Below are 27,324 nucleotides of genomic sequence, written 5' to 3'. Positions count from 1 at the left end.
GGTCAGCCTGGGCAACTCAACAAGACCCTATCTCAAAATAAAAGACTAAAAAGGGTTGGGAGTATAGCTCAGTGGTTGTGTGTCCCTGGTTCAAGGCCCAGTACTGCAAAAATAAATGAAAAATAAAATAAAATAAAAATAGAACTCATTTTAAGTAATTTTAGAGACTGGGTATAGCTTCTATATATAAATTATTAAAATTTATAATACAAGTTGTCTGTTCGTTTTTGGTTTAGTTGAATTTGATTTTTGAACAGGTTATTCACCAGACACAGGAGAGAGTACTCTGGAAGCAGGAGAGTATGTATCAGTATACCTGAGAAGAGAGTAATTTTCATATCACTGTTCAATGTGTAAGAATTTGGTTGGGAGTTTCAGAGTTGAGGACTTACTTAAGACATCTGCGCACAGTAGAGGTGGCAGTTGATTCTTTTCTTTTCCTCTTAAAAAATATATCCAAAATCATTGTAGTGGCCTACACCTCTGACCCCAGATACTTGGGAGGATGAGGTAGGGGGATCACAAGTTCAAGGCCAGCCTCAGCAACTTAGGGAGACCCTGCCTCAAAAATAAAAAGGGCTGGGGTGCTGGGGAGATAGCTCAGTTTGTAGAGTGCTTGCCTCACAAGCACAAGGCCCTGGGTTCAATCCCCAGCACCGCAAAAAAATAAATAAATAAAAATAAAAAGGGCTGGGGACATAGCTCAGTGGTAAAGTACCCCTGGTTCAGTTCCTAGTTTCACCAAAAGAAGAAAAAATAACGCAGAATATCCCTTGAAATATAGGCCTCACTCTGAGCACTGTACAAGGGAGTCTCATGCTGAGTCTCTAGAGTTGGGACTGGACCCCTTCCCTTCCTACATGCCTCTGCCTTGAAGTGTCACCATGTCAAGGGAGAACACTGGTCACCCTGCCCTCAGCTGACCTCCATGAGGCTCTGATACAGCCTTTCTCAGCACAGCCAGTTGGCTACACCATCAGTTAGACAGCAATTGGGGAAGACTTTTTAAAATTATTTTTATTGTCAGATGCAGTGGCACATACCTATAATCCCAGCAACTTAAGAGGCTGAGACAGTATGATCGCAAATTCATTGCCAGCCTCAGCAACTTAGCAAGACCCTGTCTCAAAATGGGATGGGGATGTGGCTTTGTGGTTAAGCACCACTGAGTTCAATCCTGAATACCAAAAAAAGTTTGGTGTAAATCCTTTAAGATTTTAAAAACTGCATATTTGTATATAAACTGCTTATTTGCATGGAATTTTGTTTTGGAATTTATAAACAACTTTGGAATTTATATACAACTTTATTTCTTTTTGTTGTTTGTTTGTTTTACATTGCTGGGGATTGAACCAAGGGCCTCATACACTCTAAGCAAGTGCTCTACTAACTGAGCTACATCCTCAGCCCCACAATTTACTTTTTTTTTTTTTTTTTTGGTACCAGTGATTGAACCCAGGGGTGCTTAACCACTAAGCCACATCCCCAGCCCTTTTATATATTTTATTAGAGACAGGATCTTGCGAGTTGCTTAGGGCCTTGCCGAGTTGCTTAGGCCTCGCTAAGTTGCTAAGGCTGGCTTTGAACTCACCATCACCATCCTCCTGCCTCAGCCTCCCAAGTGACTGGGATTACAGGAGTGCACCACCATGCCCAGCTCACAATTTGCTTTTTTTTTCCACTTAATATATCACCACATCTTTCCATAGGTCTTCATTTTGTTTTGTTTGTTTTTGTTTTTTCAGTACTGGGCATTGAACCCAGAGGTGTTCTATCTCTGAACAACATCCTCAGTTCTTTTGATTTTTTTTTTTTTTTTTTTTTTTTTTTTGAGACAGTGTCTTGCTAAATTGCTGAGGCTGGCCTCAAATTTGTGATCCTTCTGCCTCAGTGTCCCAAGTCACTGGGAATACAGGTGAGCATCATTGTGCCTGGCCATCTTTCCATGTTTTTAAGTGGATGCTTAGCTGTTTAGGTATTATTTAGCTATACCATAATTTATTTAACTAGTGCTTCCCTGTTTTTTTTTAACTTGCTTCACTGAACATCCTTGAACATTTATCTTTGCACACTGACATGAGAATTTCTATAGAATATATTCCTAGACATGAAATTCCTAGATCAAGCTTATATACATTTAAAATTTTGGTAGATTCTGCCATTTTGCCATCCCAAAGACTACCAGTTTAAATTTCCACCAACAGTATAAGCAGACTGGTATTGTCCATTTTCCCCTCAGAGAAAACCAGAGTCAGAGTGGCCTAGAACCTGTTTCTACTTCCTACTTTGCTACTCTAACCCCCCTGAACCCCCACTTTTTTAATTTTAATGTTTATTTATTTATTTTGGTACTGGGGGATTGAATCCACGGTCTTTCCACTGTTGAGCTATATCCCCAGCTCCTTTCTTTATAAAGCTTTTAGAACTCCAGTCATCTTACATAGGAGTTTAACCTGATAGTCTCATGTATTCCTTACTCATTCACTTAATATTTATGAGGCACATATCATATGCTAAGCACCGTGTTGGATGTGGATTATAGTAGTAAATAGGACTGTTGCCCTTCTAGAGTTGACACACCACTGGAGAAGTCAGATAATTAACAAAGTAGCTTTGTAAGAGAAGATGTTTGGGGGGCAGGAGTTATGGGAATATGTAGTAGAAGGTCTGGGAGTTGTGGACAATCCCTCTGAAGAAGTGATCTTTGATTTTACCCTTAAAGGAAGAGTAAGAGTGAAGGATTACGGTGAGGGAAGATAAGAGCAGTCCACAATATTCAAGGTGGAACACTGGGACTCGATGATGGATGTAGTGATAGGGAAAAGGAAGGGGTTAGGCATCACTTGTTCACTTCTGGCTTGAACAGTTGGGTGAATGATGGTGTCATTTACTGCAGTGGGGGATTTAGCAGAAAGATCTATCCAAGAACATGCTGAATTCAGAGTTAGAGAAGGTGAGTTTGAGGGGCTGCATATGGGATATCCACCTAAAGAAAGGTCAAGAGCTTAGGAGGCCAAAGCTCATAGAGAGAGATTCAAGAACCATCAAACAGGCATGGCAGCACACACTCCTATAATCCCAGCAGCTCGGGAGGTTGAGGCAAGAGGATTACAAGCCTCAGCAAGTTAACAAGGCCCCAAGCAACTTTGTGAGACCCTGTCTCAAGATAAAAAATAAAAAGGGCTGGGGACATGACTCAGTGGTTAAGCACCCCTGGGTACAATCCCTGCTGGTACCAAAAGAAAAAAGAGAAAGGAGGCAGCTGGCAATGTCCTCCAAATACTTTGTAGATCATATAGGGAGTAGCATATACTCATCAGTGGGAGAGAAAGCCTTCTTCCTTGTGCACAGTGTTCTTTCAGTGACTCTATTTCTTTCAGCAATTCTTCTAGAAGACAATACATCCAGCAGTTCTATGTTTGTGTCCCCACCTACGGAGACCATGAGTACGGAGGCAGAAAACCTGACCTGGCAGCTCCCAGGATCAGTGGTCCCATTCTTTCCCTGTGGGAAACATGCCATGTGGCCTGTGATGGAAGAGGCTCTCAGAGAGCAGACCCACTGAGCTCTCTGTGCACTCCTCCAGGTGTGCGATGACTGTGTGGTATTGCGGAGTAACATCGGGACAGTGTATGAGCGCTGGTGGTATGAGAAGCTCATCAACATGACCTACTGTCCCAAGACCAAGGTCTTGTGCTTGTGGCGTAGAAATGGCTCTGAGACCCAGCTCAACAAGTTTTATACTAAGAAGGTACACAGGATCTCTGTTTGGGTTGGGGGTGGGGCAGGCATTGAGGGCCAAGTATTGTGTCTTGCTGGGAAGTTGAAATTCCAAAATCCGTGCTGGAGCCACACCTTACCCCCACCTGTTGTGTGGGATAACTAAAGCTGTCTCTGAGTCCTGGCATTGGCCTCTCCCTGCACCATCCAAGAGCAGGGGGCAGGGAACCCTAAAGGCTGCTGTGACAGGGCAGCTCTCTCCCCCTGTGCCGCAGTGTCGAGAGCTGTACTACTGTGTGAAGGATAGCATGGAGCGTGCCGCCGCCCGACAGCAAAGCATCAAACCCGGTGAGGAGAGAACACACCCTGAGAGGGTCCGAGGCCTGGCCAGAAGCCAGATAGCAACAAGCTAACCACCTCGCTGGTTAGCTGATAACCTCCTTCCTCACTGCAGGGCCTGAACTAGGCGGCGAGTTCCCTGTCCAAGACATGAAGACGGGCGAGGGTGGCTTGCTACAGGTCACCCTGGAAGGGATCAATCTCAAGTTCATGCACAATCAGGTAGGTACGAGCAGCAGCACAAGGCTTCCTGCCCTGCTGTTCCACCTGTAATAAGGATCAGTGTCCAGGTCCCAGTGCTATCCCAGTGAGCACAAAGGGAGTCTTGGATCAGAGGAAGGACTGGACAGCTGAACTGAGAGAGAAATCTGAGGGAGGGCACAGTGACTTTGGTGAGACCACCAGGCTCCGTGAAGGTGCAGCAGGGAGCTGTGGGGAGCTGGGACAGAGAGTGAGGCGTGGTAGCCATGCCACCCGCCCATTAGACTCACACAGTGTGAGTGGGAGCGTCTCACTTGGCCCTCTGCGTGTCTCTGCCTTCCTGTGTTCCCAGGGTGTGCTTCGCTCCATGGTTTTGCTTTGGGAGTCTAGACTGGCTGATCTCACGGATTTCTGGTGTGTGCGTGTGGCCTCTCTCTGTCCTCTCCGCGTGTGTGTTTATTTGCTTTTTCTTTCTGCTGATTCTTCTGTTCTTTCCCTCCCTTTGTGTGTTCCCACTCTGGGACCTATTCCCCAGGCCCCAGGCCCCTCCTTTGATGGAGAGCACTTCAGGATCATCTTTCCCTCTTGGTGACTCCACCCAGGAGCTGACTTTTTTCCCCTCTTGGTCTTTTAACACGGTGCTGACTTTTTCTCTCAGTGGACATTCCTTAGGCTAATTCCCTGAGGCCAGCGCGTCATCCCAGGTCCGTTCCCGGCTCTGACTCTTCACCCAAGTGCCTTTCCTCCCGTTCCCTGATGTCCTCTTCCCCAGGCTCTGAGCCAGATCCCAACATGATGCCCCACAAACCCTGCCAGGCAGCAGATACTCAGGGGAGGTGGACAGCAACCCCATGACTCTCTCCCTCCACTTGCCAGTTTAGTTCTCGCTCTTTCAGAATCTGACTGGGCAGCTGGTGTAACAGGAAACAGCTGCGCAGGCTTCCTGCAGCCCCTGAGTGTATTTCCAGTGTGGAACCTGGGGTGGCAGCAGCCCTACAGACCCTAGGATCAGCCCAAGGAGGGGGTTAACCAAGTACTCTCTGACCACAAAGGCGCTGGCACTTCCTGGGGAGGGTCTTCTGACCACTCTTTAGTGTTGCGGCCTCCCCTTCTGAAGACAGCTCTTGTTAAACTACCCCCAGATCCTCTGCCCACCTCCTTGTCCTGCCCTTAAGGTGACCCCCTCGGTACACGCCATAGAATGACAGTTAATAGCCTGTACGAACTGCTGAGTGGTGGAAAGTGCGGCCCCTAGAAGAGGCGTCGGGTGGAGAGCAGGAGTGAAGGCTGAGTCCTGGGTCCGACCTCGCAGTCCGATGATGGGGAAAGGGCTTTGCCACGGCACAGGCAGCTGGGGTGGAAGAAGCACTGGACCCTCCCAGCAGCATTATGCAGTCTGGGGCAGCAAATGGGAGAGGTACAGGCTTGGAGTCAAGGTGTGCTTGGATCTGAAGTTCAGCTTCACCATTCATGGGCAAATTCACTTCTTGATCCTGTTTCCTCATCTATAAGATGGAGGCAAACAATGCGGACTGCCACACAGAAAGCCATATGAATAGTGTTTATAAACCTCCAAGCTGCTGCTGTTGTCACCACACACTCTTGGGAGGTCCTGGATCCCGAGTCAAGGAAGATACCAACACCTCCCACCCCAAGGACAGTCTGAGGGAAGCTTTGTGCCCGTGCCAGCCCTCTGCGCCGGAGGAGGATGTATGGAAGGGTGGAGACCTATGGACTGAGTGGGGAGACCCTGGGGGCACCGTGTCCTATGAGCGCTGCCCCGGGCGGAGGGTATGGGTGGGCAGCCCAGGCCAGCAGAAGGGCCTTTGGGTTGAGTTTGACCATTAAAACTAACGCCTTCATTTCTCTCCCATGCTTTCTCCTCCGGCCAGGAGCGGAAGGTACATTCCCTTTCTGCTATCTTCGCTTCTTAGCGCTTGATTGTGTGTGTGTGAATTCTTCTGTCCTCCCTTTGGGAGCTAGGTTTCCTGTGTGGGGGTGGGGCTGAGGCTGGGAGAGTGGGCTTTGCGGGGCAGGGGTGGAGCCTCCGGGCCTTACCCCACCCTCCCTCCCTCTCTTGCAGGTTTTCATAGAGCTGAATCACATTAAAAAGTGCAATACAGTTCGAGGCGTCTTTGTCCTGGAGGAATTTGGTAATTACACTATTTTGCTCTTAGGTCTGGACTCACATGGCAGTAACTCAAACCTTGGAGCTCCAGAGGAGGGACTAAGGGCAGGGAGAAGAAGAACCTTTGCAGAGAGGAGAGGAGGAGCAATGTCAGGGAGGAAACGGAGCCCTCAGAAGAGAAGGGAAGGAGAAGGAAAAGAGACAGTAGCACCAGAAGAGCCAGGGCTGGTTTAGAGTCTAGAGACACCAAGCAGAGGCTCAGTGAAGTTAGCACCACTGTCCCTTGCTTGGCCGGCCAGTGGTCAGAAAGTTCTGGGGCAGAGCAGACTGGCGATCCCCAAGCTCTGCTGTGTCCATGTCGCCTGTTGCCACCTCTCTAGTTGCCCAGCGCTCCACTGGCCTCCCTGGTGTTGCTCTGCCCTCCGCCTAGCCTCTGTGCTAGAGGAGGGCCATGGGGAGTTGCAGGCAGACTTGCTCCAGGGCCAGAGAAGCCTAGCAGGCCTCAGAGATAGAGCGGGTAGTGGTAGGGAAAGCTGGAGCCAGTCTCCCTGGCAGGCACTAAGGAGAGGTGTAGTGGGTCCCCCTGGGGGCTTTGAGTTCCTGCTGTGTTTGTGCTTCATTCTTTTGTGCCCCTCATCGCTGCTATGAAAACCTTCGTTCTCCAGCAGGTAAAGTGACCTCGGCTCGGCTCTGCTGCCTCTCCCCAGGCCCCTGCCTTGGGCTCTGCAGGGGTGGGCGGGGCTCCCTTCAACCAGCCAGCTGCTCACATTGCCAGTTTGTCTCTTCCTTTCTCTTCCCACCTCTTCCTTCCCGCCCCCTCGCGCTGGCTCACTCTTCCAAGTTCTCTCCCTGCTGTGCTCCCTTCTCTCTTCTGCCAGAGAGATGTGTGGGGACTCTTCCAACTCAGGAGAATGACCCAGGGCTTCCTGCTCTAAGGAGTTCAGTCCCTGCTAACCCTGGGTTCCCTGAATTCTACCTCCCAGGGTCAGAAGAAGGTGTGGCCAACTCTCATCTGACTTTGGCCCCCAGGGGGATGCCACATCCCTCCTTCCAGTCTCATGGGGGCCAGAGTGATGGCTGGGCCTGGGGGGCCCTACTCGTCCTCTGGCCAAGCAGAGCCCCTGCATGGTTGGGGCAGGGGTGACTCCTAGTCTTGCATTCTGGGCTGTGGACGTGTGTATTTGCCTGATGCTCCCTGTCACCTCCCTTCCTGGGTGCTGTACTCGCCTGTCTCCTGCTCGGTGTGTCTGCTCCAGAGCCCTCTGACGCTCTCCCTCACACAGGCAGGCCTGGGCTTCTCCTGTCACTCAGGGAAGGACACTTCCAAATCTGTTGGGTTCCATATCATGTTACTTCATCCAGCCTCAGGACCCTCTGTGTGGGGGATGGGAGTAAAGGGGACAATGTTTAACACGATGAGACTTGTGGGCTGGTGGCAGAGCTGAGTTCACAGGCATTTCAGCAAGGTGAGGCAGAGACTAGTGACCACATCTGCCCCACTACAGCTCCACAGGGGCTTGGACAGTAGCCAAGGCCAGGCTGGAGAAAGGCCAGCCCTTCCCACTGTGAAGTGGGTGGATCACAGCATCAAGTAAAGAGCCACTGCAGACTTCAGAGGACTAGCTGAGGAGTCTGGCTGGACAGAAGCCTCCAGTAGCCTCTGCCCTGTCGTAGCCTTAGCTGCTGCAGCCACTGTGAGAGGCCACAGAGGGGAAGGGGACCCTGGTGCCGGGCGCTGCCACCTGCGGGAGCTTGGCGCTATCGCTCTTAGTTTTGAACTTTCTGTTTTGTCTCTTGCCCGTCCGGTTTTAGTTCCTGAAATTAAAGAAGTGGTGAGCCACAAGTACAAGACACCAATGGTGAGTATGCCACCCCAGCCTGATGGCCACAGTGTGCAGGGCTCCCTGGGGACCTAGGATAGGAGGAGGGGTGGACCCTCATGGGGACTTGGTCTAGATGCAAAGATTCAACTGAAGCCGGAGCAAGTCTTCCACCCTGGGAGACAAACACGCGTGTACTGATCCCCTCTCCCAGCAGGACAGCCTGCGAGGCCTTGCCTGGGCCTCATGTAGCCCAGAGGCCAGTGCCCAGAGCTAGGACAGGAGCTGCCTGCCTGGCAGACCCTCCACGTGTGCAGGTTTGGGAATCTCAGTGGCTGATCTGCCTGTTTCCTCTTCCCTGTAGGCCCATGAGATCTGCTACTCTGTGTTGTGTCTCTTCTCATATGTGGCTGCAGTCCGTAGCAGTGAAGAGGACCTCAGAACTCCGCCCCGGCCTGTTTCCAGCTGATGGAGTGGGTTAGCAGCTGGCCAGCCCAGGGCTCACCCCTCACCTCCTGCTGCTCCCAGTTGCACCAGCTGCTGTGACTGAGAAGGGGATGATGCGCGTACGTTCCGCCAGCCCTGCGCTGTGGCTTCGCTGGTTCCAAGTTATGTGTCTCTTGAGTGTGTCTTTGCGTGTGTCTGTGACAGAGCTAAGCTAGTCCTTCTACCTTCTCCCTCTCCTTACCCAGAAGACCAGTCTACTGTTCCCTCAGGGCTCAAGTGGGGGGTGGTGGCAGTGCAAGCCCACCCTTGATGTCCTTGAGACATTGTGTTGTGGTTCCTTGTCCTCGTCCTTAATCTTGACCCTCCAGTGCAGGAGTCCTGCTCCCCGGTCCTCTGTGATCTGGCATGACAGGACACCTTGGGCAGTTCCACTCTGGGCAGTGAGGGAAACTTGGGGCCTGCCCTCCCAGACGAGAGGTGGGCAGGGAAAGGAAGGGAAGAGGTGGGAGCAGCTGGAGTGAGTGGCAGCCCCCTGCTTCCCTGTGCATTTCCCAGTGGCAGCTCCTGCCTGTGGCCTGAGCTCTGCTGCTGCCCACCACAGCTCCATTGCCACAGCGGGGCAGTGCTGAGGGGCCGCTGTGTGCCGAGCAGCGATTTTTCCTATGGTCAACCTGGCCTTCGTCAGGAGAAGACAGAGTGGTTGGGGCAATAGTCCCCGGGACCACTGGCTGCTCCACCTAAGAACCAGGGAGGGGCGAGCAGGGCCAAGTTCATTATACATGCCTGTCTGAGGCAGTAACTCCTGGTGTCAGGTGCCAGGAGGGAAAGATGGCCTGGGGGTGGGGGACGATTGTAAATATCTCAGCTCCACGTTATTTATAGAAAATGTACAGCTGTGTGAATGTGAAATAAATGTCCTTAACTCCCTTGGGGTCCTTGGTTGCCTTGCATTAAATGACACCTCCTCTCTGCCCAGGCCTGAGGAACCTTGTGTTAAATGATGCCTCCTCTCAGCCTAGGCCTGAAGAGGCTGACCCAGACCCTGGACTCTTAAGAAGCCACCTTGGAGTTAAGGAACAAAGGAGATAAGGTCATCCACAGCTGGTCATCCACAGAGAGGCTATGGGAGGGAGCTCCTTTTTCCTAGGGCACCAGGGGGCCCTATGAGGACTGCAGGGCTGTGAACTGGCCACTAGAGGGTGCAGCCAAACTGGTCATTGACACCTGAACAAATTAATTTATCAATGACAGAAAAGCCATGACCACAGTCCTCTGTCCCCTGTACAGCTGTGGTCCAGAGAGATGCTGTGCTGTGGCCTGGGCCACTCTGGGCTCTTGGCCAGCACTGTGGGGTGGAACACTAAGAAACAACCCCAGTGCCAGCCTTCATGCAATTTCTATGCCACGGGGGAGACCTGGTGCTCCTTGAGCCAGGCCACCTCTGGGACGTGCTATCCCACCTCCAGAAGGGAAACTGGTCTGATTCCCTGCCTGCTCCCCTGCCTGCAGTGTCTGCAGCTGGAAGGGCTCACTGTCCCCACGTGAGCAACAGGTGGGGATGGGCTCATTGCTCACTGTGGCGCCAAAGTCACCCTTCAACTCTCCTCCAGGCCTCATGGGCACAGAACTTTATTAGGCTCACAGCGCCCCCACCCCTGGCTCACTGGTTCCGAAAGGAGAGCCTGGGTCTAGCCGTTATTGCCACTTTCCTCACTACAGCCTCAGTTGCCTCATCCAAGGAGTGAGTGCCTGAGGGAGGACCAAGGTCCCTCTAGTGTATTTTATGGATTCCACTCTGGGGGCTTTGTGTCATCCTCTGGGAACTGGAACACCTGCCAAGATCAAGTGCATGTTCTTCTGCATTTCTGTGAAAATAAGCACACTGGGCAAGAAGTCAGTCCTCTGAAGCACTGGCCTTTTATTGTCCTTGTACATGGAGAAGATGCCCTCCTGAAGGCCCTGCTCCCTAAGCCCACCCACTTTTCGCCCCAGAGATCTGAGCGCTCCCTAGGGAGGTATGAAAGTTTCCTCTGTACAGAGCCCACTAGGCTTGCCCACCAAAACTGCTGCCCTTCCTGTCCCTCCCCAGCCCAGCCCAGAGTACATGCACACACAAAACACAATGGCAGGAAGCGGCTCCTCCAGCGCCTCTCCAGCTCCTGGCACATGGGTTGGCATCCAGTCATACCTGTGACATAGGCTTCTTTTGAGTATTAGGAGGGCTCAGCCTCCTAATCAAGCCTTGGGTGTTGGGGTGATCTGGAAGACGTACCTGGCCACCCCTGGGAGTCAGCCTGGTCACTGAGGCACTGCAGAAGAGAAGGAGGCTATGCCACCTGGGTCTTTCCAGTTTTCCAGAAGTCAGGACCCATCAGACATGACAGGGCTGTGCTCTGATAGCCAGAGCAACTACTTGGGCCAGGATGGCAGAGTTGAGTTCAGGGTCCCCACCACTGCCCCGCTTCCTGCACCCCAAGGCCCTGGCCCAGCGGGCTTCTCACCTCTCACCTCCAGGCGGCACTCGCACTGTGCTTCGCCCTGCAAGTTGGTGGCCCTGCAGACATAGACACCCCCATCAAAGGGGCAGGGCTTTCTAATTTCCAGGGTCAACACTCCCTGCTTGCTGAACATGCGGAAGCGAGCATCTTCTCCCAAGTCCAGGCCATTCTTGAACCAGGAAATCTTGGGCTATAAGTCAGGTATGGAGAGGGAAGAAGAGAGGTAGGGAGGGAGGGAAGGAAAGCATCTCAGTCAAGAGGGGACCAGACAGGAACCCAGGGAGACTAGCGTTGCTCTGGGGACTTCCACTGGAATCCCAAACTACTCCCAAGGGCTGGGAATGAACCTGGAGCCAAAGTGAGTACCACGGGGAAGGAAGTTGGTAGGTGCCCAGAGGAGGAGCAAAGGCAGAAAGAGGCGGACCCTGCCTCCTGGACCAGGACCTGCAGTCCCTACCTTGGGGCTGCCCCGGACAGCACAGCAGAGGATAGTGTTGTAGCCCGCGATGACTGAGCGGTTCGCCAAGGGCTGGGTGAAGCTTGGAGCCTCAGAGAAGTCCAGGGCCTTGTATTTGGGTGGCTCATATGTGATGCCTGTTGGTGATAGGACTTGGTACCAAGAGGGCCACCCCAAGCTAGGCTCCCCTCTCTGCATAGCTCCTCTGGGGTGAGAGTGAGGGTACGCACCTGGTCTGGGGATAAAGACAGGCTCCTTGGTGGTGGCTGCCCTCTCACTGGGACCCACCATGTTATGACTGAAGACCCGGAAGTAATAGCCATTGCCAACGATGAGCTCCGACACTACACAGTGGGTACGGCGGTAATGCTCCAAGACAGTGAACCATTCCTAGGGGGCATGAGGCAAGAGAGGGATCTCTGAGACCCCCGTGCCAGAGGTCTCTTGGGTACCCCTGGTGTCTTCACCCCTACTGTGGAGGGAACCAGATCAGCAGAGGGAGGATGAAGGGGGACAGTGGGAAGGACAGGGAGGGGCAGCTGGACCTCGGGAGGGGGCACATGAGAGGCGAGGCTCACCATGGTCTTCTTGTCAGCTTTCTGTACTGTGTAACCCCAGATCTCTGTGTTGCCATCATCTTGGGGTGGCTTCCATTCCAGAGCCACATTGAAGCCCCAAGCCTCAGTGACCCGAATATCCTGAGGAGGACTTGGTTTGTCTGCAGGAGACATATCTGGTTGGATCACTGCATCTTCTGATGCTGCCTGAGCAAGAGCAGGTGGCACCAGCCCCCAGGAGTCTCTCCCTCTGCCAGCTGAGACCCAGCCTGCCACTTCAGGAGAGGCTCTGAACTGGAAAATGGGACGCTGTGGTTGAATCCAGGCCTGGCCCTAGGCCCTAGCAGCCTAGCTCAGGCATGGGAGACAATTGGGCTCAGAGGAAGGCCCCAGGGCCACTCACCCACTATCTGCAGGACCAGCGTGGCCTTGTCCTCCATGTTCTCGATGCGCACTGTCACCTGGTAGGTGCCTGAGTGTGTGCGGCGGGCAGACCGGATGAACAGGATGGTGTCCGTGGGGCTGTTGCGGATGCTCACCTCCTCGCCCGCCAGCGGCTGTCCCTCTTTGTTCCAGGTCACCTGAGGTCGGGGCTTGCCCTAGGGGGAAGGAACTGCTTAACCCTGAGCCTGGCTCTCCCCAAGGGCTGACCACTACCCCAGCCTCAGGGTCTGGTCAGTTTTGAGACATCCTTCTGCTGGATGTGGATAACAGTGTCTTTTCCTCTTGGGGACAGGGAATGGGGCCAGCCTACCTGAAAAGGAATGAGGAGGTTCACAGGCTCCCCGACCTTCTTCTGAATTGTCTGACGCAGGTGCCTGGGCAGCTGGAGCCGTGGCCGTTCTTTAGGTACAGAGTGGGTGTCTGAGCGAGAGCCCTTAATGGTCCCAGTCCTACGGAGCTCCAAACCCATTCTCTCTTGAGGTAGGGCCCAGAGAGCTGCAGCTAAGAAAAAGCTGCCTGCTGGGCCCAACAGCCCTAATCTGCTCAGCCCCAAATGGTTCACAAAGTTTCTGCTTCCGTGAGCTTCAAACACTTCAAGAAGCAGGAATCAGAAAGGGTAAACAACTTGTTTGAGATTGCACAGCTGGTAAATCACAGGCCAAGGTACAAATCTAAGCTTTTAGACCCTATGCCCTCTGCCACCTCTTTTCAATCTGGAGAACCAATTCTTATATGATTGATCCTTTGCTGGGACAAGGAACAGAGGAATAGAAAGTGGATCCCAGATAACCTGATCTGACCCCGAGTCCTCACTGCCCAGTCCTGGGGTCATGGACGATACCTACCTATTGGGACTGAGGAACTCACAGCACAGAACTTGGAGATTATGGCCTATGTTCTCCCTGTTCTAGAGCTGGTAGGCTGACATGGAAAAACCAAGAGATCACCAGCCTTGGATGGAGGCCTGGCCCCTCCTGTCCCTCCTTTGCCAGTGTCTCCCTGACTGTTTCCACAGGACGTTAAGGGCCTGGAATGTCAGTAGCAGGTCTTGTGATGAGTGGCACTCACGCAGTATCTCCTGCACTGTAACGGGTTCCTTGGTGGTGACGGGGCCTCCAGGTCCTGCCACATTGTGTGCCCGCACCCGGAACAGGAGCCGGGCCCCGGTAGGCAGGTCCTTCACCAGCATGGCTGTGCGCTCTGTCAGCCCCTGCAGGGCAGCCACCCACTCGGAGCCTGGGAGGGGGCAGGGAGGTGAGGCCACAGGCTGTGCCCACATCCATACCCGCCCCTGCTGCCCACCCGCCTGAAGTCTGTCTGGAGGCCAGAAGGGTGCTGGTGCTGGCCGGGCAGTGGGCAGGGCAGCAGGGCAGGGCACTCACAGCCCTCCTGGCAGTATTCCACACTGTAGCCATCCAGGCCACCTGCGCCCACGCGCTCTGGAGGTCGCCACTTGAGAGAGACTGTGGTGTCCGAGACATCCTCCACGGCCAGGTGGGTGGGTTCGCTGGGGGGCCCTGGGGAAAGGGAGGTCAGAGAGGGTCTACCTGAGCTTGCTCTGCCAGGGAAGCTGGAGACCTGTGACTGGGACCCTCAACTGCTTGCCAATATCATAGCTCAGGGGACGTGCCCTTGGGCTGGCTTTCAAACACTCTCAGGGACATTTGGCTGCATTAAAAGATGTATCTCTAGGCTGGCTTACAAACAAACAGCAACTACGAAAGAAAGGCCTAAATAGGAACCCACAGCCAAGAGGACACACCTCTGTCAGTGTCTGAAATGCTCTAAATGCAATCTAAGAATAAAAGCTGATATAAAGCAGAATTTCCTATATGATTCAGCAAGCTGAACAAACCAGAAGTCAGTCTCAAAGGGAGGCCTGAACCCTCTCTCCTTAGGCACCCCTGAATTCCTGCCATCTCCCCAAACTAGGCCCCCTCTCTGGACCCAAGGATGCCTGCACCTGCCCTGCCACAGACAGCTGGTTCTTGAAGACTAGGTGTCCTCGCAATCCTCCAGCATCTGGTCCACACTCCCAGCTGCCCATTACACAGAAGAGGAAACAGGATTCAGGAGACAGTGACTCCAGATGGCCTCCTGGGGACCACGAGCTGTCTCCGGAAACCACACCTCTGATTATTATCTTTCCATAGATGGATGGCCTTTGGACTCTTCAGGTCCCCACTTCTCTTGTCCCATCCCATACATGACAAACCTGGGTTGAAGGGAGTGGGGAACAGAGGACAATACAATATGCTAGGTACCCTGTCTGCATTATCACATTTCACCCTAACAGTGGCTCTGTGAAGTGCTGTGTCCTTATCCTCATGTGGCAGATGCGGAAAGTGAGGCTGAGGAAAGGAGCCAGGGTCAGGATGGTGTGGCTCATCCGGGTGATCTGGGGCAGGTCACTGAACTTCTCCCAGCCCCAGTTTCCTCTTCTGTAAAACGAGGCAGATTATCCCCCGACAGCACATTGTATGTAAGGATGTTAGGAAATGTCTGGTGTGGCGGCCACCTATTAGCAGAGCAGCTGCTACTACGGGGCCCCTGGACCGTGATGGCTTGGGACTGCGCCCGGGGCGCAGGCTCACCGATAGGCATGAAGGGCTGGGAGGCGGGGCTGGGCCTGGACATGCCCACCGCGTTAACCGCGTAGACGCGCATCTCGTAGGCCACGCCCTCGATCATGCGCCGCGCCTCGTGGCTGAGCTCCTGCAGCAGGTCGAAGTTGAGCCGCATCCACCGGTAGCTCTTCTTCTTCTTGCGCTCCAGGATGTAACCTGGCCAGGGTGAAGTGGGATCTCTGGTCAGGGGCCCAGGCATCCTGGGGCCGGTACCCTTGGCTGACCCCTGTGCCCTGGTGCTCACCCAGGACCGGCTGTCCACCATCGTAGGCAGGCGGCTCCCACTGCACGGTGCAGGAGTCCTCTCCCACGTTGCTGATCTTGGGGGCCGCAGGGGCATCTGGCACATCTGGAGAGGAGGGAGGACCCACATCAGCCCTGCCCCACACAGGCCTGCTCATCCCTCACCATCCCAACCAACAACTCCAGGCTGCTTCCACCACCCCAAAGTCAAAGCGATCTTTCTAGGATGCATTTCTGATCATGCCATAGGCCTGCACTCAGCCCTCTCTGGCTCCCCACTGCCCAGAGTCCCCCACATTCCAGCTCCAGTCTGCTCATTCTCCCACCTCACCAGGGCCTCCGCTGGAGGAATCCTGTCATCCATCCTCCATACCCCAAAGCCTGTCACACCTTCTGCCCTTGCAGTCTTCTCTGCCTGGCCTTCTTCCCCCGCACCACCCCATCTTCTCAGCCTGCTACCCACCCCCTGCCTCCAGGCACAAGGGATTTCTCCATGGTCAGAACCCCCAGAGCACTTCAGACTCAGCTCACAAGCCATAGCATCACAGGAAATGGCATTTCTGATCCATCTCCCCCTAGTACTGGGCTCCTTGTAGGCCACACAATCTGCTCCATCTGTTAACTGCCCAGCCCAGCGCATGCCCTATGACGTTTCACTGAAGGACTGAATAAGTGAATGGATAGGCCTCCCTAGGGTTGCCCTTCCGTGTTCTCTGGCCTGGATCCTGCTGGCCTCACCGATGACCTTGACTGTGAGGTTGACCTGGTCCTCGCCCACAGGGTTCTTCACTGTGACGGTGTAGACACCCTCATCCTCTTTCTCTGCCCCCTCGACCGTGAAGATACTACGGTCTTTGGTGGTCTCTACACGGACCCGGCCCTCGGTCTCACACAGAAGCTGAGAGGGAGGGGGAGGAGAGACAGAGCCTGTCAGACCCCAGAGGCCCCCACAGGCCCCTTCAGCCTTCAGCTCTGCAATAGCCAATAGCCCTGATATGGGGAGGGAACTCAGCACAGGATCCATGGGAAGGAGGACACAGCCTGATGGGAAACTGCACCCAGGGAAGCATCCAGTTCACGACCTTCACGTGGCACCCATGCTGGGCAGCATACTGGGCCAGGGGGCTCTAGCTCCAGCTCCAGCTTTGTTATAGGACCTTGTGCAAACACCTTGTGCCTCATTTTCCCTGTTCAATGGAATCATACCACCCCACAGAACTACTGTGAGGATTCATCAAGATGCCAGGTGCGGGCTGGGGCTTGAGGCTCAGCAGTGGAGCACTGGCTTAGTATGTGTGAGGCACTGAGTTCGATCCTCAGCACCACATCAAAATAAATAAATTAAAAAAATAAGGGTATTTTGTCCTTCTACAACTAAAACTATTTTTTTAAAAAAAGATGCCAGGTGCAGCTGGGTACAGTGGCACATGCCTGGAATCCCAGCAGCTTGGGAGGCTGAGGCAGGAGGATCACAAGTTCAAAGCCAGCCTCAGCAACTTGGTGAGACCCTAAGCAATTTAGTGAGACCCTGTCTCTAAATAAAATATTTAAAAGGGGCTGGGAATATAGCTCAGTTAGTAGAGTGCTTGCCTTGCATGCACAAGGCCCTGGGTTCAATCCCCAGCACCACACAAAAAAAGGTGCCAGATGCTCAGGCCTTCCAAAGACCAACCCATAGTAGTGTCCCAGAGGAGAAGTGGACCTGATGCCCAGGCAGCTGTGATGACTGGGGAGTGCCAGGGAAACCCACTCTCTCACTGGGAGGAAGTCCAAAGTCAAGGTCAGCTCAAAATGAAGGGAGCTGGGAAGCAGCCCCATCACAAAGGCTTCCCGTCAAGGTCAAGGGCATCAACACCTTTGTGAGGGCCCTACCTGCTCCATAGTACAAGTGTACCTGCTTGAGGTGTGAGGGTTCATGGAGACCCTGCTGGGCAGATACAAGCGCACACCTGGCCAGGTGTGGCACCTCCACGGAATCTTTGCCCAAGAGTGGACACCACATGGGTAGAAATGACAGAGGACAATGAGCCATGTCCTAACGTCAGCCTCACTCACCTTCTTATCAAACACCCACTCATCACTGGCACCTGCATCCTCAGGAGCATCAGGGACTGACTGGGCTGAGGCCTTCTTCCCCTGGGAACAGAGCAAGAGGGGCGTAGCGGGAAGCAGGGCTCCTCACCCTGGGGGACCCCTCAGTCTCTCCTGCCCCCACCTGATACCTGCCTTGTCCCGCCTGCCCCCCAGCAGAACCCCAAGCTCCCAATGAGTGGCCTGCCCCATGTGGGGTGGGGTGGGTGGGCTGTGAAGCAGGTACTGGTACCCCTCTGGTCCCACACACCATGTTACAGATGGGAGAGTGAGGAGGGGGCCACAGAACCTGTGTGATGGTCTTCTGCCAGATCACAGTGGGAGCAGGGTCCCCAGAGATCGGGACATCCAGGCGCAGCTTGTTCCCAGCCACAACCACAATGGTATCTGGTGTGCGGCCCGGACAGTCCAGGTGGATCTTGGGAGGTTCTGAAGGGCAGATGGCACAGGTCAGAGGGAGGGGAAGGAGCACAGGTCACTGGGGAGGGGTCACTGGGACCTATGTTGTTGGGTTTTTTATCAATTTTATTGAAGCATAATTTAAACACAGTTAAATGCACAGACACAAGCATAGTTTTATGAGTTTTGACAAATGTAACCACCACCTCAATTGAGATCTAGAACATTCCCTTGCCCCAGGAAGTTCTTGAATGCTTTTAACATTCAGGTCACCTAGTGCAGCATTGTGCTTGGGGAAACACAAATGTCCTGCCAGAAAAAAATAAAACAGAAAGCTTCCATGGTCAGACAAATTAGGAAACCCTGGGTGAAGCAAAGTCCAGTGTGTTTCCTTATTGCAGAACTTCTCAGAGCCTTGAACATATCACTGGACCTCCTGAATTGACAGGGGGTGGATCAATTGTTAAGTGTTTCCCAAATCTGCTTCACCATGGCGCCCTTTTTAAATGAGTTAATGTTAACTGAACCCAGTTTGGAAAACAGGGAGCTGCATAGAGCAGGCCTCCACCTGGACTGTTCTTCTGAAGTTAGGATGCTGAATTGTCTGATCAAAGCTTAAGCTAACTGGGCATGGCAGTCCATGCCTATAATTCCAGCTACGTGAGAGGCTGAGGCAGGAGGACTGCAAGTTCAAGGCCAGTCTGGCCAACTTAGTGAGACCCAGTCTCCAAATAATAAAATAATGAAATGAAATAGGGCTGGGAAGACAACTCCGTAGTAGAGTGCCTTAGGTTCAATCCCAAGTGCCACAAAACAAACAAACAAAAGCACTCCAATCAAAAAGCAGGAGAGGGCTGGGGAGAGAGCTCAGTTGGTAGAGCGCCTGCCTTGCAAGCACAAGACCCTGGGTTCAATCCCCAGCACCGCGAAAAAAGAAAGAAAGAAGCAGGAGAGGTACTTCTAAAAGAAGAAGAGGTGTAATAACAATCAGCAACACCATTTGACATCTCATGCAGTCTCTCATCCCCATAGCAACACTGTGGAGGATGCACCAGCAGCATCCTCATTTTAGAGATGAGGAAACTGAGGCCAGAGAGATCATAACTGACCCATGGTCATGAGTGGCAGAGCCAGAGCTAGTCCTCAGGCCTGCCACTCATGGATCCTTGCTCTTCCCCTTTCTGGAGTCGAGGGGAGACGTGGCTGGACTGGGCTGGGGTGTGGGGAAGTAGACAGAGCACAGGGACCCCGGGACTCACCCTGTCTGGGCACGAAGTCAATCTTGACCTCTGCAAGAGACGGAAGAATAAGTGGCACCAGGGCAAAGGCAGGGACGGGCCCCAGGGGCTCCTGGTCCTGCTGCCCCCACCACACCGGGGGCAGCTCACCCATGAAGTGCAGTTTGGCTGACAGGTTGCAGGCGAAGCCCTCGGGTATGAAGCTGTAGTCAGCCTCATCCTCAGGTGTGACGTCATCAATGGTCAGCTTGTGAACCCTGGAGGTAGCAGTGGCTCAGGGGACCTCACCTGGCCACACACCCCTGGCCTCACAGACACCCTGCTCCTCTGTGTTCTGCTTCTTTAAAATTGCTTCGTTTCTCTATTGTCACATTTTCCAGCTCCCTTGCACGTTTTCACAGGTAGGCAGCATAGAAGTGGTTGCTACACAGTGTCCCCTTGCCTGGGCCCTTGGAGGCTGAGCAAGGGCTGGTCGGTAATCTCTGTGAACTCGGGCCCAGCACGCAGCCCAGATGCGCAGCCAGGAGCAGGGGCTGGAGAAAGCGAGGCCTCTGGCCAGGCCCGCCTCTGCAGTCGCCTCTGCCCTGCTCTGGTCACAAGTGGGGGGTGGGGGGATGGGCTCTGACCCTGTGGATCTCGTCCTTCTCTGTCCTTCTCTGTCTCTGATGGACTCTCCCGTCTCTCCCTCTTTCTGTCTCTGTATAACTTTACTCCGTCCTCCTGTCTCTCCCTCCACCTCCTCTGTCTCTTCCGCCTCTCCTTCTCCCCACCTCTGTGTGTGTCTGTGTCTCTATCTCCGCCTGCGCCACCCGCACCCTGTACACTCACCGCCCGATGTGGGACACCTTTATGCGGCTGTCGGGCACCAGCTCCTTCCCGTTCTTCAGCCACACGCCCCGCACGTTCTCATCGGAGACCTCACACTTGAACACGGCCTGGTCCTTGGCGCCCACCGCCAGGTCCGCGATGCTCTGGTACACCTCCAGCTTCTTCTCTGGGGGCGGCAGAGCCAGTGAGCGCGGGAGGGGGTGCGGGTGCAGGGGAGTCCCCGGGGCTCTCGGGTACCGTGTGTGCTCTTCTGAGCATGTGCCAGTATGTGACACACGTGTGCACAGGTGTGACATGCGTGTACTGGGGGTGCAGTGTACACAAGGAACCTCGACATTCAGAGGGGTGATGCCGCCCAGCCCCGCTGGCCCTCCCAGCACCCTCGGAAGTGGCTCCTCAGCACTCCTGCCTCACAGGTGGAAAGACAGGCCCAGGGGCCAAGAGACGGCCCAAGATCCTTCAGGCCTTGGCCCAGGTTTTTGCCTGACGGCTCCACGAGGCCCGGTCCGCTCCCCGGCCTCACCCTGCACGATGAGCTCGGCCAGCGCCTGGCCCCCACTGGTGCGCAGGGCGTAGTGCCCCGCGTCCTCCAGCGTGGCTTCGTTGATGATCAGGTGGTGTCTCCGCCCGTCCTTCTTGAATCGGTATTTGAAGGTCTCCTCCCGGGTCAGCTCCACCCCGTCCTTCAGCCTGGCCAGATGGGTGGGCAGCAAGGGCTGTGGCCTCCTCTGGGAAGAGGCCCCACCCCTGCCCTGCCCCACGCCCCCAGGCTCCTGGCACCCACCATTTGACCTGGGCCCCCTCCTCGGACACTTCACACTCAAACTCCACACGCTGCCCCACCATCACCAGCTGGTCCTCCAGGGCTCGCGTGATCAGCACAGGGGGCTCTGTCCAGGCAGGGACAGCATGAGGGCCAGGCCCCCACAGCCGTCTCCTCCCTTCCCTGGGCCTCCAGGTCCCCAGCCCACCTTTGACGAAGAGCTCAGTGCTGCACTTCTCTCCGCCCACCACGCACTGGTAGGCCGCATCGTCTGCCAGCGAGCACTGGCTGATGGTCAGCGTGCGCTTGGTGCCAATGGACTCGAAGATGTACCTGGGCAGAGGCCACAGGGGAGTGCCAGGGGGGCCACAGACGCCCTTCCCAGGCCCCCCACGCAAGCTGTCCAGGAGGAGACTTACTTGCTGTGAAGCAGAAGGGGCCATTGGAGCATTCCCCAGAGGAGGAAGTGAGACCCAGAGAGACCAAGAGGAGACAGGCAGAAGGATGGGATTAGATCCACGGAGAGAGGGATGGAGAGGTGTGGGCAGGGTGGGGAGGCCGGCCCACCCACCCCAGCCCAGGACCCTGCCCACCCTGGCCACACCTGCCACTCATCTGGATCTCCTGTCCGTTCTTAAGCCACTTGACCTCAGCGTCGGGGTCGGCCAGCTCCACAGTCAGCCGGATCTTGTGGCCCTTGCTCACCTGGTAGGCCGGCTGCAGCTTCTTCTGAAATGCTGAGTGCCACCCCTCAGCCTCCGCCAGCCTGCCGCCCGCACCCTGCTTCCCCAGGCCTGGCATGGCGGGCAGCTATGGCAGGCACCCACGTCCTCCACCAGGCCAACTGTCTCTTCCTACCTCTATCTTTCTGTGTCTCTGCCGTGACAGCTTCCCCGTCTCTGTTCTATGTGTCTGTCTCTTTGCCCCAACCCTCTCTCTTTGTCCTATCTTCCTTGGGGTCCTTTCTACCTGCTTGGTTTAGGGATAGGGTTAGAAGTTTCCAGAAAGACAGAAGCTTGTCAGGAGAACCCAGTGGTGGGAAAATGGGCCTCCTCTTCCTCTTGCCTCTGTTTTAACAGCAACCTACTCCTACCCAGGTACACCCCACCCAGCGCTCTCCAGCTCAGCTCTCAAGGCCAATGTCCTATGCCCTGTGCTCAAAGGGGACACAGGACTCAGGGATGATTGGCCCAAGGCCACTGGCCCCACTGGTATGTGGCAGAGCTGGGTCTGGAGCCCAGGCCTGTCCCACAGTGAGCCTCCTCTTGCAGTCGTGTGTAAAACCAGCACTGCCAGGGACCAAGCGCCACCTGTTGCGCAGAGAAGGATCCAGAGCCGTCAGACACTCTGGCTGGGCCTGGAGTTAGCCGTTCAGAAGCAGAGACCTGCCAGGTGTTCTGCAGTCTTGAGCTGGCTCCTTAACTAACCTCTCTGGGCCTCAGTTTCCTCATTGATAAAATGGACATAATAATGGTCCCTAGATTCTGGTTTTGGGGGGATTGAATGAGACCATTATGTAAATCACTTGGCAGCTGGCTTATTAGGTTATTAGCTCTTTGAAGCATTGTTATTACTACTCCCTCTACAAGATGTGTCTGTCCCCAGGGACTTCCTCTGCCCCTTCTGCTCATCCTCAGTCTCCTGCAGGCCTTGGCCAGAAATTCAGAGGTCTGTCGTCAAGAGATTCCTGATTTAAATGGGGGCCACCTTGCAGGTCAGGGTCAGGCCCCCATCCATGCAGCCGAGCCTGGGAGGCAGTGGCTCAGGGACTCTGGGCAGGTGGACGGGGAGGGATGAACCAGCCCTTCTGCCCTTCCCCAGGAGGAGCTCATTGTCCATGCCCCTGCCTGGAAGCTGACAGGTCCTTACAGAGTGGACTCACTGTGTGCTGGACGGGCACCGTGTTAGACTCTGAGGACATAGTGTTGAGCAGGCAGGCCCAGCTGTTACTGTCCCACTCACACCAGCCTTTGTCAACCTGATGCTGGGGAAGGGCTAGCCTGGGCCCTCCTTCTTTGACCTGCCTGGAAGGAAGATGGGCTAACCCATGCCCTCCTGCTTTGTCTGCCTGTGAAGAGGTCGAGCCAGGTCCAGCTCTCTGGGCTGCCGGGGCCCTTCTCTCATCTTTCCAGTGTGGGGAGAGATAAGCAGCTTTTCAGAGAGGAGCAGAGAAAGAAGGGTTGCCTAGTTTTTGCATGGTCAGGAGAGCTGACTTGTGCGTGTCTCTGAGCTAACCTTGGCTCCTCTCCTTTTCTGTCTGGGAAGGGGCTAACCTGGGCATAACACCCCCCCCACCCCCCCACCCCCCACCCCCCACCCCCGCGTGTGCTCTGGCCTGAGCCAGGCTCCTTCCCTCTGTGTGGTGGGGGGGGCTGTCCCGCCCCTCCGCTCCCACCGGGCCAAGGCTAACCCGTGCTCTTCTTCTCGTCGCGCTTCATGCCCTTGAGCCTCTTGAGCATGCCGCGCAGGTCGGTCACGCCGTGCTGGAAGGCGATGCGCTCGTACTCCGAGGGAGGTGCCTGCCGCAGGATCTCCCACACGTCCTCCTCGGCTGGTGCCTCCAGCTTGGGGTCCCTGTGTCCCGCAGGCCATGCTGACAGGTCCGGGCACCCCCGGTGGCCTGGGCCAGACTGCAGCCCTCCCCCTCCCCTTCCCTGGGGCGGGGCCTGGGCCGGGCCTGGGGGCCAACGGGGTGTCTGGGGACCGAAGCTGGGGAGGGGATCTGAGTAAAGAGGGGAGATGAGGGGCTGGGCTTTGCTGGGAACTCACCGCGGGGTCCGGAAACTGCTGCTCCAGGTGGGGCAGAAGGGGGGTGGACACATTAGAGGTCTGGGCACCTCCCCACCAAGAACCGGGCCTTTACCTCCTCCCTGTTTCCCACACTTGCTCCCCAACATTTATGGGGTACCAGTGATGCACTGGAGGGACCCGGCAGCCCCCAGTGGCAGTGCCCAGGGGCATCAGGAGCAACCTGAGGCTCAGACTCACCCTGGGCTGAGTCTCTCCCCAAACCCTGGCTGGGACGGTACCCATCCCAAAAGGGTCAGCTCACCTCCCGCCAGCACCCTGCTGCCCCCAAGCACCCAGATCCTGTTCCTTACTCTCTGGGCCACGGCAGCACCAGCCACAAATGGAGGAGTCGGAGGAGAGGGAGGGAGAGGACAGAGAGAGAGCATAGTCAGCTGGGCCAGGCTGGCAGGACGATTCCTGCCTCCTCAGGGACCTCTCTCAGCCTGTCCTGGGTCCTAAGAGTCTACTTCAGTGAGCTGAGTGTGGGATGCTGTGACGGACACTGAGGATGGCTGTTCACATGTCTGCACAGCCTTTAATTGCTTTCCTATAGTGGAATAATCCTCTCGATAGACATGGTAACTAGCTCAGAGAGGTACAGTGACTTTCTCAGCACCACACAGCTAGAAAACCACAGTGCTGGGATTTGAAACTGGGCCCCACTACCTGCACCAGAGATGATTCCCAGGGCCTCACCTCTTCTTCAGCAGGGAGCTGAAGTCCAGAGTCCCAGCGTCCTCATGGCTGTCACTGTGGAGAGATCCTGTGAGGCTTCACAGAAGGGGACTGGGAGGGGCTGGGGCATGATGGGAGGAAGAAAGGCTGACCAGAGGGGGCTCCCTGCCCATCTCAGACTCCCAGGATCTTATACCAGGCCGGTGGGGGCTGGGGAAGGGGTACCTGGTTCGCCGACCTCCTCCAGCCAGGCTCCTGTGGGGATTGAACAGTATCCTCATCTGCTGGGAGCTCACCGCCCCACCTCCCGGGACTGCATCCCACCTCACCCCCAACCCTGACTCCACGGGCCTCAGCCTCCATCACCAGCCTCCCCAGGCCCTTAGGAGAGATGGCCACTCACGTGCGGCGGAAAGCTGATCGGAGGTCCAGGTCTCCAGGGCCAATGGCCTCTGGGTCCACAAAGGAGAGAGAGGAGAGGGAGCTTCAGAGGGGGCCACTGGAGAAGCCTGCTCTGGGCCTGAGTGTCCACAGATCTGCCCACCCATGACCCCTTGAGGGTGGGCATCTCTCCCAAGACCCCACTTTCTCAGCCTTCCACAGGGTCAAGTTATGAGGGATGGGGCATTTGTGTTTCCCAACCCCCAAGGGGAGACCCCACTCCCCGCTCTCAGTTCACCTTCACCTCCCCACAACACTTGGACGGCTCTGCACCAAGAACCAGGGACTAAAGCAGAGCCCACCCCAGGGGACTTCAGGACTCTGTGGGGCTCTTTCACACTGAGCAAGAAGCACTGGGGTGTGGTCAGCCCTGGTGTCTGGTGTGGTCAGCCCTGAGTGTCTGGCAAGGACCAGGCGTCCTCCTCCGTGTTGGGGAATGGAGGCAGATACAGGGGCCAGAACCCACGGGGACCACACGCCCAAGACAGACGCCAGGCATCCCTCACCATGCACAGTGAGGTTGAAGTTGCAGCTGTCAAATTTGTCCTTGGTGGACACCTCACAACGGTAGCCACCAGCGGAGCTGGCCTGGGCATCAGTGATGTGCAACTCAAAGAGGTAGACCTGCGGGGAAGGGTGTCACAGGAGCCTGGGGCCAGGAGATGTTGTCCTTCACCCCTAAAGGACACTGGAAGTAGCAAATGCCAGCCAACCTTCTCATGCCTCAAGGGTTAGCTAACCCATGTGGAGCTCTGTATAAATTAGAAAAGCGTCCACCTCTCAAGAGCCATGAGATGGCTCCAAGGCAAACGGTAACCACTTGACATAAGGCTGTTTGGGGCAGTGCACAGCCTGCACAGCTGGACATGTTGGTCCTGCCCTGCTAGAGGCTTCTTTGTCAGTGCAGGACTGTGTAAAACTGAAAGAAGCAGAAGCTCGGAGTCAGAGCACAAGGGAGCGTAAGGTTCTAGGCCTGCTGCGTGACCTTGGGGAAGTGACTTTGCCTCTCAAGCTTTGGCTTCTTTGGGTAATGAGGGATGATTCTGGCCAATCCCTGACACCCGTCCGCCCAAGGGCTGGACAGGCTCACAAGCTGGTGCCCCAGGGTTCCCAGGAATCCCTAGCCTTCCTGAGTTCCTGGACCCCCTAAGTCCCCCACAGCCCCTCTCCAGCCTCGACACGCTCCCTGTGTGCCCCTGGCCCACAGCCCTCCCTGTGCTCCAGGGCTGCCCATGCCCCTGCCCAGCGTCCCCATCCCCGGCTCCCTGCAGGCGGCGCTCCCACCTTGCTGGCCCGGTCGTAGCTGTCATGCAGCTGCAGGTGCTGGCCCACCTTGCTGCTCAGGTCCACCCACTTGCCCTTGAACCACTTGACTGTGGGCGGCTTCAGGAGGCTGGCCCCAGCCACTCGGGCCAAGAAGGTGATGCTGCCCCCTGCAGGAGAGGGTCACTCGCTGGGCCTGGGGGCCTGCTGCCTCCCTCCACCCCAGCCCAGGGCAGAGCAGCCCCCACTCACCCATGGTCACCTCGCCATCCTGTGGCCGCGTCACAAAGAGACCAATAGGGTCATCAGGGGCTTCAGGGCCCCCAGGGGCAGGCCCACCGGGGGCTGCTGAGCTGGACCCTGTGAGCAGAGGCCTTGAGACTTGCCCCAGGACACCCCCTTTCCCACTGGCCCTGTCCATCCCCATCCGACCCTTTCACCTTCTGGACTTGGGGTGCTTCCTTCCAGCTCAGTAGCCAGGGCTTCTCCCGGGGCCGCTGGGGCCTCAGCAGGGGCCTGGGCAGGGGCTGGCTGGGGCTCTGCCTTCTCTGGAGGGGTGGGGTGGGGTCAGGGCCTGGCTCTTAACAGGGAGCCCCCATCTCTCCTGGCAGCAGCCCGGGAGTCCCCCGCCTGTGAGGCATCTCACTCTGTGGACGGAGTCCAGGTCCCTCCGGGCCACGTCCTCCCGTCCCCGGTGCCTCTCCCAGAGGTGGCACAGCCCGATCCCGGGAGCCAGCCCGCATCTCGCCTTTCCTGCACCTCGCAGACCCGGGTCTGCCCAGCACGGCCCTCAGGTCCACCCTGCTCTCCTCCCCCAGGCTGGGCTGGGCTCCTCCACGCCCACCTCCCGGCTTCCCTGCCAGCACGGGGCCTGCCAAGTGGCCATCTGTGTGTGGGCCCCGGCCAGGCGGCTCCACAGAGGTCCACAGTGGCTGGAAGGGACCCAGGAGGCGCTGGGGCGTGGAGAGGTCTGGAGCGGGCAGGGGGAGAGGACACTCCCGCAGGGGCGGCCAAGGCCAAGCAGGCACACCTCCTGCTCCCAGGGGGGCCACCACCGTACCTGCCTCTGTGACCTTGAGGTCAAACTTGACTTTAGAGGAGCCTGCGATGACGGCGTAGCAGCCCTGGTCGGCAGGACCCGCGTCCTGCACCGTCAGCCTGTGCCGCCTGCCCTCGGCCACCAGGCTGTACTTGTCACTGGCGCTGATGTCACTGCCCTCCCGCTGCCAGCGCACCTTCACTCCTGCCCGCTCTGTCTCCGCCTCGAACACCGCAGGGCTGCCCGCGGCCACTTCCACTGACCGTGGCTTTTTGCTGAAGGCAGAGACTGAAAGGCCCGATGGAGGCTTCAGGGG

At 55.8% G+C, this 27,324-nt stretch overlaps 2 protein-coding genes across 52 annotated transcripts in view; one reads left to right on the top strand and one right to left on the bottom strand.

The window, feature by feature from the left end:
* Positions 1–9,678, top strand: part of Madd (MAP kinase activating death domain) — a 50,604-nt gene extending 40,926 nt beyond the window's left edge. For 6 of the 50 annotated variants that reach the window (XM_047518912.1, XM_047518913.1, XM_047518903.1 and 3 more), the window contains 6 exons: positions 3,587–3,751; positions 3,996–4,068; positions 4,175–4,281; positions 6,344–6,413; positions 8,201–8,247; positions 8,573–9,667. In XM_047518912.1, the coding sequence (XP_047374868.1) occupies positions 3,587–3,751; positions 3,996–4,068; positions 4,175–4,281; positions 6,344–6,413; positions 8,201–8,247; positions 8,573–8,677 (567 nt within the window). In that variant the 3' untranslated portion in view covers positions 8,678–9,667. Of the gene's footprint in view, positions 1–3,586; positions 3,752–3,995; positions 4,069–4,174; positions 4,282–6,152; positions 6,162–6,343; positions 6,414–8,200; positions 8,248–8,572 lie in introns of all 50 variants that reach the window. The other 44 variants (XM_047518924.1, XM_047518920.1, XM_047518916.1 and 41 more) reach the window with 22 other exon arrangements.
* An 878-nt stretch (positions 9,679–10,556) lies between these two features.
* Positions 10,557–27,324, bottom strand: part of Mybpc3 (myosin binding protein C3) — a 17,921-nt gene continuing 1,153 nt past the window's right edge. Inside the window, exons 2-35 of one of the 2 annotated variants that reach the window (XM_047518930.1) lie at positions 27,030–27,296; positions 26,410–26,517; positions 26,222–26,329; positions 25,991–26,139; positions 25,213–25,330; positions 24,669–24,717; positions 24,491–24,520; positions 24,287–24,340; positions 23,902–23,904; positions 23,570–23,587; positions 23,211–23,374; positions 21,405–21,537; positions 21,220–21,222; positions 21,009–21,133; positions 20,822–20,927; positions 20,561–20,727; positions 20,038–20,203; positions 19,360–19,466; positions 19,231–19,260; positions 17,862–18,001; positions 17,537–17,617; positions 16,220–16,379; positions 15,483–15,587; positions 15,206–15,394; positions 13,994–14,128; positions 13,680–13,847; positions 12,922–13,010; positions 12,571–12,766; positions 12,189–12,328; positions 11,841–12,000; positions 11,611–11,747; positions 11,157–11,343; positions 10,928–10,964; positions 10,557–10,843 (exon numbers count right to left, since the gene is read on the bottom strand). In XM_047518930.1, the coding sequence (XP_047374886.1) occupies positions 10,954–10,964; positions 11,157–11,343; positions 11,611–11,747; positions 11,841–12,000; positions 12,189–12,328; positions 12,571–12,766; positions 12,922–13,010; positions 13,680–13,847; positions 13,994–14,128; positions 15,206–15,394; positions 15,483–15,587; positions 16,220–16,379; positions 17,537–17,617; positions 17,862–18,001; positions 19,231–19,260; positions 19,360–19,466; positions 20,038–20,203; positions 20,561–20,727; positions 20,822–20,927; positions 21,009–21,133; positions 21,220–21,222; positions 21,405–21,537; positions 23,211–23,374; positions 23,570–23,587; positions 23,902–23,904; positions 24,287–24,340; positions 24,491–24,520; positions 24,669–24,717; positions 25,213–25,330; positions 25,991–26,139; positions 26,222–26,329; positions 26,410–26,517; positions 27,030–27,296 (3,803 nt within the window). In that variant the 3' untranslated portion in view covers positions 10,557–10,843; positions 10,928–10,953. Of the gene's footprint in view, positions 10,844–10,927; positions 10,965–11,156; positions 11,344–11,610; positions 11,748–11,840; positions 12,001–12,188; positions 12,329–12,570; positions 12,767–12,921; positions 13,011–13,679; positions 13,848–13,993; positions 14,129–15,205; positions 15,395–15,482; positions 15,588–16,219; positions 16,380–17,536; positions 17,618–17,861; positions 18,002–19,230; positions 19,261–19,359; positions 19,467–20,037; positions 20,204–20,560; positions 20,728–20,821; positions 20,928–21,008; positions 21,134–21,219; positions 21,223–21,404; positions 21,538–23,210; positions 23,375–23,569; positions 23,588–23,901; positions 23,905–24,286; positions 24,341–24,490; positions 24,521–24,668; positions 24,718–25,212; positions 25,331–25,990; positions 26,140–26,221; positions 26,330–26,409; positions 26,518–26,615; positions 26,754–27,029; positions 27,297–27,324 lie in introns of those variants that run through there. The other variant, XM_047518931.1, reaches the window with a different exon arrangement.

This window comes from Sciurus carolinensis, chromosome 11 (assembly GCF_902686445.1).
Source record: "Sciurus carolinensis chromosome 11, mSciCar1.2, whole genome shotgun sequence".
Lineage (NCBI taxonomy): Eukaryota > Metazoa > Chordata > Mammalia > Rodentia > Sciuridae > Sciurus > Sciurus carolinensis.
Note: the sequence above shows the minus strand (reverse complement) of the source record. Positions and strands in the feature narration are given on the sequence as shown.